The 10,374-nt window shown below is 61.5% G+C and overlaps 1 protein-coding gene across 1 annotated transcript; it reads left to right on the plus strand.

Annotated features, from left to right (window-relative positions):
• On the plus strand, positions 1-5,218 carry HINFP (histone H4 transcription factor). Its single transcript, XM_017809544.1, has 9 exons — positions 1-167; positions 878-1,104; positions 1,256-1,367; positions 1,837-1,989; positions 2,609-2,686; positions 2,778-2,898; positions 2,989-3,127; positions 3,241-3,365; positions 3,977-5,218. The coding sequence occupies exons 1-9, from the start codon at positions 5-7 to the stop codon at positions 4,527-4,529; spliced, it is 1,671 nt and encodes a 556-aa protein (XP_017665033.1). The 5' UTR covers positions 1-4; the 3' UTR covers positions 4,530-5,218.
• Positions 5,219-10,374: the final 5,156 nt, after the last annotated feature.

A 10,374-nucleotide genomic window follows, 5' to 3' on the forward strand; every position in this document is an offset into this window, starting at 1 on the left:
GGCCATGCCGCCGGGCAGGGCCGGCGGGAAGGGGGCCGTGGTGCTGCAGTGCGAGTGGCAGCAGTGCTCGTACGTGGCGGCGGGGATGGAGGAGTTCTGCGGGCACGTGGCGCAGCACCTGCAGCAGCACCTCCCCGGAGAGAACCGCGACGAGATAGACCCTCTGGGTAAGGGGCTGGAGGCCTTCTCGCTCTCCGCTGCTCCCTGACAGGCGGGAGGAGCCGGGGGGGAAGGAGTCGGGCTCTGCTGCCAGGGAACAAGGGACAGGCTGCGCCAGGGGAGGGCCAGGTTGGATATCAGGAGGCATTTTTTCATGGAAAGGGCTGTCAGGCACTGGAAGGGGCTGCCCAGGGAGGTGGTGGAGTCCCCACCCCTGGAGGTGTCCAAGGAAGGACTGGACGTGGCACTCAGTGCTCTGGGCTGGGGGACAAGGTGGGCATCGGGCACAGGGTGGACTGGATGATCCTGGAGGTCTTTTCCAACCTGTGATTCCACGAAAAGAGAAGGTTTCTGGCCTCCTTCCTCCTCCCCTCCCTGAGCAGAGCAGTGCTGCCTGTTGCATTTTGCTTCCCCCAGCATTGGCTTGGAGATAATTTGGCCTGTCACGTGACCTGCCTTCCCAGGGGAGGCTGCTGGGCTTTTTTGAAGTGTAGTTACTCTTTTCCTTCAGAGGAAGTGAAAAATACCAAGAGCAGCAGCTGGCAAAGGCTGTGTGTGCTCAGGTGGGGAGGCACCGAGTCGGATCTCAGCAAAACCCCCTGACGTTTTTTCCCCTGGAGGGTTTCCCCCTGACCAGTGGACTGGGTGATCTCAGAGGTGTTTCCCAGCCTGGCTGATGATCCTGTGGTTCAGGCTGTGTGTGTTCTGTGTGTTGCAGAGGAGTACACGTGCCTGTGGCAGGACTGTGGGTTCTGCTCCCCGGAGAGCCCCTCCGACCTCGTGCGCCACGTCTACTTCCACTGCTACCACACCAAGCTCAAGCAGTGGGGGCTGCGGGCCCTGCAGAGCCAGGGGGACGTCAGCCACTGCCAGCTGGACTTCCAGAGCAGGAACATCATCCCTGAGATCCAGGAGAACTTCCTGTGCCTGTGGGAGTACTGTGAGGTGAGAACAGGGGGCTTGGTCTAACCGAGGGAGGGAGAGCTGCTGCTGCCCTGCACCCCGACCTGCTGGCTCTGCTGGGGCCTGTGTGAAAGCACCTGAGCTTGTGCTGATCTCTTTTTTTGACCCTGTTTTTTCTGTCCTTCCTCCCCAGAGATCCTTTGATAACCCCGAGTGGTTCTACCGGCACGTGGAGGATCACAGCTTCTGCTCCGAGTACAAGGCAGCAGGGAAGGAGAACCACGTGGTGCTCTGTGGCTGGAAAGGTTCGTGTGTGGCTCCAGGGCCTCTCCAGAGGGGCTTTGCACGGGGCTGGGTTGCAAATGTGGCACAGGAGAGCTCTCTGCTCCCTGGGAGGGTTTCAGGGAGCCCCTGGACCTTCAAAAATATGTGTGTCCGTGGTGCTGACAGGGAAATGTCCTGTAGGATTTGCTTCAGGGCATCCAGCTGAGTGCTTGACAACGAACTTCTCATTAATATTTAATTAGTCCCTAGAAGAAAAAGGCTGGAGTTTGATTTTATCTGTAATTTCCCCCTGTGTTTGTGCAGTTGCCTCAACTGCTGGTAGGGGTTGTGCCAGTTGTACACCAGCAACCTCACCCTGCTGTGCCCCTGCTCCCTGGGCTTTCTTGGGGCCCTGCTGCCCCAAAGAGAAGGAAGAAGGCTGGCAATCAGTCAGGCTGTGTGTCATGGCCCAGCTGTGAGGGGTCTCACTGTGCTGTTGTTTGTGCCCAGACTGTGACTGCAGCTTCAAGGGACGCTGCAAACTGCGGGAGCACCTGCGCAGCCACACGCAGGAGAAGGTGGTGGCCTGTCCCACCTGTGGGGGGATGTTTGCCAACAACACCAAGTTCTTCGACCACATCCGCCGTCAGACCGCCCTGGACCGTAAGCCAGGGGGCAGGGAGGGGGCAGGGGAGGGAATTCCTGGGGCTGGGATGTTTGGGAAGAGACCTCCAAGGTCATCCAGTCCAACCTGTGCCCGATGCCCACCTTGCCACCCAGCCCAGTCATTCCTTGGACACCTGCAGGGATGGAGACTCCAAACCTCCCTGGGCAGCCCCTTCCAATGCCTGACCACCCTTTCCAGGAAGAAATTCTTCCTGGTGTCCAACCTGAACCTCCCCTGGCACAGCCTGTGTCTTCTGAGAAGTGTCCTCTTGCAGAGACAAGGTTGGAGGGCTCACAACTGTTCAGCCAGAACTGTTCCTCCTGCAGAGTCCCAGGCAGGGACTGGGATTTGCTGGCTCAATTCCCTGTGCTGACAGTGTGTGTGATGGTTGCTCCCCAGTTTCTGCACTGGGAGGCTGTGCCTTTTGGTCTTTGCAAGTGTTGTTTTGGGGTTTTTTTGGTTTGGCTTTGTAGTCAGTGTGTGCTGTGTCTGCCTGCAGGGAAGGGTTTCCAGCTCCCTCTGGAACCACCTCTATTTCTCACTTGCTGCTCTTTGTGCTGTTCCCTCTGCTCTGATCTCCTTTCTCACCACCCCTCCCCTTCCTCCCTGTCCCAGAGCAGAGGTTCCAGTGTTCCCACTGCTCCAAGAGGTTTGCCACGGAGAGGCTGCTCCGCGACCACATGAGGAACCACGGTGAGTAAAGGCCCCTTCTCCCAGCTGAGCCCCCGAGGAGTGAGTGCTCTGCCCTGCTTTGGGGTCACGTTTCCCCCTGTCCTTGGCACAGTGAACCACTACAAGTGCCCTCTGTGTGACATGACATGCCCCCTGCCCTCCTCCCTGCGCAACCACATTCGCTTCCGGCACAGCGAGGAGCGGCCCTTCAAGTGTGACTACTGTGACTACAGGTGAGGGCCAGGGCTTTCCCTGCTCCCAGAGGCAGGTGTGTGCATGTGCTGCCACGTTCACAGCTCTGTTCCCTCCCCCTTGCCTTCCAGCTGCAAGAACCTCATTGATCTGAGGAAGCACCTGGACACGCACAGCAAGGAGCCGGCGTATCGCTGCGAGTTCGAGGCCTGCAGCTTCTCTGCACGGTCCCTCTGCTCCATCAAGCTGCACTACAGGAAAGTCCACGAGGTGGGAAGGCAGCAGGGCTTGCATTGCTCCTGTTACCCCGTGTCAGTCTTCCCAGAGAAGCTGATTCCCCCTTCCATGCCGTGGTGCTCACGCCCCTCTCTGTGCCCCCCCAGGGTGACTCGGAGCCCCGGTACAAGTGCCACGTTTGTGACAAGTGCTTCACACGTGGGAACAACCTCACTGTGCACCTCAGGAAGAAGCACCAGTTCAAGTGGCCCTCGGGGCACCCTCGCTTCAGGTACTGCCTGTGCTGAGCTCCTCTCTGCCTCCTCTCCAGGGCAGGGGATGGCTGGGGCTGTGTCCTGTGTCCTGCTGCAGCGCAGACCTGGCGGTGCTCGGGCTCTGGTGTCTGTAGTGTGCTCAAGACCCTTTGCCCAGTGTCTGGGCAGTAAACATTCAGTGGGATCTGGCACAGTGACAGGGCAGTGCTGGGAGGCAGCTCCAGCACTGGGTCAGAGATCTGGGGCAAGGGCAGCAGTGGGACACTCCTGAGCTTGGCAGGGGCAGCTCCAGCTGTGCCCCTCTAGAGAGAGCTGCTGCAGGTCAATCCCTTGGCAGATGCCTCTGCTGCATCCTCCCTAGGAAACTCCAAAGGGTTTCCAGAGCTGGGAGGGAAAGAGGATGGACCTAAATGCTCCCAGTGAAGCAGAGTGGTGGGAGGAGATGGGCTGGGGGGATGATCGAGGCTCGGGAGCTGCCACGTGGGTGTGGGTTTAGGGCTTTTATCTTACTTGCACAGTATTATCTATGCAGCACAGGGCTTTGAAACCTAGAATCCCCCTTCCTTGGCTGTTCCTGTCTCCTGGGAAGGGGTGTGTGACTGTCCATCCCCTTGCCTGTGTGTCCCAGGTACCGGGAGCACGAGGACGGCTACATGCGGCTGCAGCTGGTGCGTTACGAGAGCGTGGAGCTCACAGAGCAGCTCCTGAAGGACAGGGAGAAGCGTGGGGAGGCCCTCGAGGGCCCAGCTGAGTGCGTGGTGCTGCCTGAGGGGGAGGGCAACCTGCAGGGCATCATCCTGGAGCCCCCAGCAGACGCTTCCCTGGCAGAGGAGAACAGGGGCTCTGAGCTGTGCCCGGCCCCGTGCTCTGCTGGCAGCCCTGAGCCAGCACAGCCCAGCGCCTTCCAGGGAGCTGCACTGTCGTCAGAACAAGAGCCCAGCACCTTCCCAGGGCCTGCTTTGTCCTCAGAGCAAGAGCCCAGCACCCCCAGCAGCCCCATCATCCGGGTGGTGAACAGGACCAACGAGCACGGGGAGAGCGAGACTGTGTATTACGTGATGGCCAGCACGGCCCCCGAGGAGCAGGGGACAGCCCCTGCAGGGCTGGCTGTGGAGCTGGAGGAGAATGTCATGGACAGGCTGCAGAAGACAGCAGAGGAGCTGGGCATCCAGATCGTGTGAGGTGCTCCCAGTCCTCTGTGCGTGGGAAAAACTTGGGCCTCCGTGGGATGTGCTGGTGGGGGAGGTTGGGGGGTGCCTGGGGGAGAGGCCTGGGCTTGTCTTCACCCTGTGCTGCCCCAGCCTGGCTGGCTGCTGGTTCTGGGCAGCATGGGCAGAGGGGAGGACAGGTCTCTCAGCTGTGGATCAGGGGATGTGAGCTGGGAAGGGCTGTCTGTCTTGGGGATTAGGGACTAGCAAGCCTCTCCCACCCTCCCAGGAGGTTTGGCCTAGGCCTGGCCCAGGTAACTCATGGGCGATGTGGTCCCTTGCTGAGCCTGTTCCTCAGCCAGGACCTTTCCAGGCTGGATGGTGTGTGGAGCAGACACTGGTGCTGAAGCCTCTTCCCTGGGGAGATGTGTGGCCTTTAGCAGTGTCCTTGCCCATCCAGAGTTTCTCCAGGGGATGGCAGTGCCTTCATCAGCACGTCCCTGCACGTCAGCTCTCCTGGTTGGCACCCCTGATCCCATGAGTGTCTGGGAGGAGAGGGCTGGAGGTGCTGTCCCTTGCAGGCCACTGCAGCACTGGGACACTGGGGAGCTTCCCTTCTGCTTTTGTCATTCCCTGGGTTTCCTCCCCACATTGGGGTTTGGGCTCCTGGTTGGGCAAAGTGTACTTTGGCACGACGAATAAAGATCGGGCTGCCAGGCTGAGCAGTGTCTGGTGTGTGTTCCAGCCCCATCCCTGCCAGCTGTGGTGTGAGGAGGTGACACTGGGGTACCCTGAGCCTGCAGTGTGGGAGGTGGGCACTGAAGAGCTGCCAGGATCTCCTGACACCGTGCAGCTGGCACTGGAGTGTGCTGCTCCATGTCCCCAGAGGTGGCACTGGAAGGCCAGGTTTGATTTTTGCTGCCTCCTCCAGGGCTGTCTGCTGCCTGCTCTGGCCTTTTTTGAATACAGGGAGTATCCTGGATTTGTGAGCAGAGCCAGCTTGTCCTTTGTCGAGTGACTGGACAAGGACAGTGTGAATTTGGGGTCCCTGAGGTGACCTTTGTGCCCTCCCTACCCTGTGTGGAGGTGCTGAGCCCAGGTGGAGGCACCTTGCTGGATGCTGACTTTTTCCCCTTGCTCCTTCCTCAAGCAGCTTGAGCAAAAGCTGTTGGAATTCCAGTTTAATGGAGGAAATCCCTTTATCCTAAACCCTTGGCCATCTGCTCACTTTCCAGTTGCACCCACTGGCTGTGGTTTGGTGGCTGTGCCCTTGGGGTGGGGCAGTGATGAGCAGCCCTGGGTGAGGGGCACTGAGCTGTGCAAGGTGCCATCCAGGGGCTGGGTATGGAGCAGGGATGAAGTGGGCAGAGCTGCATGAGGTGTCCTGGGGCTGGATCCGTGTGTGAAGGGCCATGTGCACCCCTGCACCCCAAAACTGTGCTCTCCAGGGGTGTGGGGCAGTGGAACACAAGTAGGGCCATGTACTGGGCACCCGGTGCTTGGGAGGTGTCCCAGCAGCCCTGGCAGCACAGAAGACCAGAGGATGCTCCTAGATCCAGGCAGAGCATCCCCGGGCTTGGAATGCAAGATTCAGGCCTTGCCCAGCCTTCCCTTCCCTGTTCCCTGGTCCTTGGCAGAGCTGGGCCAAGGATACCTTCGAGAGAAGGGCCCTGTGCCAGGTTTGCCTTCGCAGCACTCCCAGCCTTGGCCCTCATTCCAAAGTCCTGCCAGAGCCAGGGCTGTGCCTGCATTATGTTGGATGGAGTGGTGAGTGTTGGGAGTGGAGGAGAGGCTGGTGATGGCTGGGAGTTGTCCCTTTAAACACCGGGTCCAGGCAGGGTAAATCTGCCAGAGATTATCTGCTGGGGAGAGGATTGGCATTAGAGGGAATGTCTCCTCCCTTCCCCCATGTCCTACAGCAGCCCCTGTCCTGTGTGGGAGTGTATGGAAAACCAAGTTCACTTTCTCCTGGGCGAGCAGAGAGGGGGGTCTGTGGTCTGAGGGGAGGAGGGCAGAGTGTGCACCATGGCACTGGGCCTCCTCTTCCTCGCCGTGCTGGCCACGCTGGTCTCCTGCGAGGACCCAGAAGGTAACAGGGTGTTTTGGGGGGGATGAGGGGCTTGCAGGGTGCCCCAGAGCTGCTGGACCGGTCTTCCCCAGTAAGGGCAAGACTTCTGCCACACCCCTATGCTGGGGCTTGGCACAGGAGAAGTGGGAGCTGGGGTCTGGGAGTGAGGGCACTCACCACAGCGAGGGTTGGGGGTGGGCTGAGAGGAGCTTTGGTGGGCTCAAACACCTCCCTGTGGGACTCTGAGGGCTGGGGAGCTGGTGGGAATGGTGGTCCTCACCCCCCAGCCTTGCTCTCAGTGGCACCAGAAGACCTGGATACCTACTGGTCTGGCACAGCCCCCATCTGCGTGGGGGGCTGCAAGGGGAAGCACAAGGAGCTGAAGAGGAGCCAGTGTGGGAACGGCAGCTGCTGCTGGCTGGGCTACAAATCCTTCTGCAGAGGTAAAACCAAAGTGGGAAGAGCGGGGTGGGGGTCCTGGGGCTGCTGCAGGGCTCGGCACGGGCAGCCCGAGGAGGGCAGGGTTTGTGCCACACACACACACGTGTGTGAGTCCCTGCAGCAGCCTGGCCCTGGGGCCACGTAGGGACACAGATCCTGCCCAGCCCCTGGTCCCCATCCAGGACCCGCAGCCCTGCCTGGGGCACCCCTGGGGCTGCTGGTTGCACAGGGCGGTGGCAGACGGGACCCTCCGTGTTGGCAGTGAACTGCGGGCGGCCCGAGGCGGATTTCAACTCGGTGGTGCACGGGAACGACTGGTGGGTGGGCTCCGTGGTGCGCTACAGCTGCCGGCCCGGCTTCCTGCTGCTGGGGGACCCGGTCAGCGCCTGCCAGTCCGACGGCCGCTGGACCCCCAAGCCCTCCTGCCTCCGTGAGTACAGCAAGGGGCACACCGAGCCCCTGCCTGCACGGGGACGGGGCTGCAGACGTGCCCCCGGCCCCCCTTTCCCCCGGGAAAGTGCCCCGCGGTGGGCACCCTTTGACGCGCCCCGTCCCTGCTCCCGCAGGGATCTGCCTGCGGGGTCGCATCGAGATCAGCGAGCGGGACATCACCGGGAAGTGCTCGTCGTCCTGCAGCTCCCAGGCCCACCTGGGGGCCTCCCTGAACCGCGGCTGCATCAAGATCTCGTCCTGTGTCACCAAGCAGTCGGGCTGGGCGCGCTGGTTCCAGCGCTGTGACATCTGTGAGTGCGACTGCCACGTGCCCTGCGGTGAGTGCCGGCGGTGCCAGCCCCGCCCTGGGGCCGCTGCTCTGCGGGAAAGGTTGGCACTGACTCCTGGGGGCTGCAAACAGCTCAGGATCTGCTGCCTTTGCTCCCCTCGCAGGTTCCTCCAGCTAGAGCTGGGCCATCCAGGGCTGTGGCCCCGCGCTGAGGGAGGCTTCCACCCCGGGTGTCTGTTCCCTCCACCACGTGTCTCCATTGCTTCCATAAGCTCCATCCATCCCAAGGCTGCTGTCTGAGAGGAGAAGAGATGTTCTGGACTCACCCTTGCTGGACTGCCTTGCTTTCTGGCCCCATCCCAAGACTCTCCAGGGGCAGGGGACGCTCACATCCCCTTTTTGGGGGGAGGCAGAATGTGTGCATGTGCTTGCAGCAGGAGGATCTGTCCCATTAGTGCTGCAGGCTGGGATTTCTCCATGTGCCAGGGATTCCCTGCACACAGGCCAGGGGTAGGTCTGCCCTCTGTGTTTGCTGCAGCCCTCAGGCAGAGCTGGAGTGTGGGATCTGCAGAGCAGCCTGGCCAGGGCTGCAGCACCCCTTGCTGAGGAATCAAGTGGGTCAAAACTGCCCTGGGAGCCCTGGGGCCAGCACAGATAACTGTGAGGAAAGGTTTCACCTCCCAGGTGCAAAAATCTTTCCCATGGGCAGCTCCACACACTGACTGCTGGGCTCCTTCCAGGGGGTCTCTGGTCCTGCCCTGAGAGCCCCTTTCCCCAGGGGCCACTAAGAGACATTTGGTTCCAGCCAGGAACAGCCTTGTGCTCCCTGAGGATTGCCCTGACTTCCCTAGGAAGCAGCAATGGAAAAGCCGGAGTTTTTATTCCCCCAGGGAAGGAGGAGGTGGTCTGCAGCACATGTGATGGCATTGCTGGGGGAGCTGGAGGACCAGCAGCACCTCCATGGGTAATTCAGAATATATTTACAGGAAACCACCCAGGTTTTCCCGTCATGCACAGAGGTTCTGCTCCCTGCTCTGTCCCAGGAGCCCTGAACATCCATGACAGAACCAGGACAGGCTCCCTCTGCCACTGACACTGTCCTGGAAGTGTGTGAGCCACCACGGGGACACACTCACAGCCACTGTAGGAAGGTCCTAGCTGGAGACCAGAGGGATGCTGAATGTGCCCATGGCACTGCCCACCAAGCCTGGCTTGGCACTGGACTCCATCCCTGCTTCCTTCCACCTTGAAATGACTCCCCAGCAGGATGCTGCAGCAGTCTCTGGTTGCTGCATGGCCACCAGCCTGGGCTCAGGATCTCCCAGCCCTGACTCGTGCAGCTGAGCAGGAAGGGGTTTAGCATCAAGGGGGTCCCTCCCAGGCCCACCTTGTGCCCACCTACAGGGCAGCAGGGCTGTTTGGCACCGCACAGAGGGGGCCTGGGCTGAGACCTGCTAATGGTGAGTAGCCTGGGGGTGGGAGGCAGAGTGAACTGGGCGAGTACCATGTGCCTTTTGCTCCATGACTCAAGACCTCTATGTGGAGCTTGGCTCCATGGCTACCTCCTCATGCCCTCCCCTGGCCCAGCCCGTGGGCTGCTTTGCCCCACGGCCTCCCCTGGCTTGACTGTGCTCTGCCAGGGGGCCAAACCACTGCCCCGAGCTGTGTCCCAGCCCAAGGCTGGCTGTGGGAGGGGGGAAGCTCTCCTTGGCTCAACAGATGGTTTTTTAATTAATACTCTTGTTAGTGCCACTCATTTCCATATGTCTTTCGTGCTTAAGTGCTGTGGTGGGTGCGAGGTGTGAGTAACAGTGAGGATGGAGCCAGGCACGGTGGAGGTGCAGGAGGATGGCAGATCCTGCAGGATGAGCTGCACAGGGGAGGGTGTGCTGGGGGCAAAGCCCTGGGGAGCCAACCCCATATCAAGACCCTTTGGGGCCAGTTTTCACCCCACCAGCCCCAGCTCTGGGTGCCTGGGGTGGGTTTCTCAGGCACTGCTCTGTGTGGCAGCCCTGGTTTCACCCAGGGGTGGCTGCACGGGGGTCAGTGCAGGGCAGAGTGGGGGCAGGAGTGGGTTTAGGGGGTGTTGGGCTCACTCAGGGAGTTTTGGGGCTCGTTCAGTGGGTTTTGGGCTGAGGTGGCAGTGGAGGAACTGCGGGGGGAGTGTCCCAGGTGCGAACGGGAGCAGGGGGGTGCAGAGACAGGGCTGGCAAAGCTCAGGCGTGTGCGCCGGAGATGTTCAGGGCCTGCCGGCAGGCAGGCAAAGGAAATAGGGTCGGTCCCTTTAAGAGGATTTTTTCGCTGCCTGGCAGCGCTGCCCGCCCGGGCAGCCCATCCATCCATCCATCCATCCTGCCGCCCATCCCGCTCCCCGCCCGGCAACACCGGGAACGGGGCTGGCGGAGAGGGGCACCCCCGAGCAGCGGGGGCTGCTGGCCACTGCGGGGCCGCTGCTAGCCACTGCGGGGGTGCAGCTAGCCACTGCAGGGCCGGGGCGACCCCCGCCCGCCCCGCCCGCCCAGCCCCGCGGAGGGATGGGGAGGAGAGCCCGGCCGGGGACCCCGGGCAGCGCCCAGCGCGGCTGTCGCTGCTGAGAACCGCCCGCCGAGCCGAACCGAGCCCCCCGCCCCGCCCGGCCGGGCCCCCCG

Source organism: Lepidothrix coronata, unplaced genomic scaffold, assembly GCF_001604755.1.
Source record: "Lepidothrix coronata isolate B3197 unplaced genomic scaffold, Lepidothrix_coronata-1.0 Scaffold27, whole genome shotgun sequence".
NCBI lineage: Eukaryota > Metazoa > Chordata > Aves > Passeriformes > Pipridae > Lepidothrix > Lepidothrix coronata.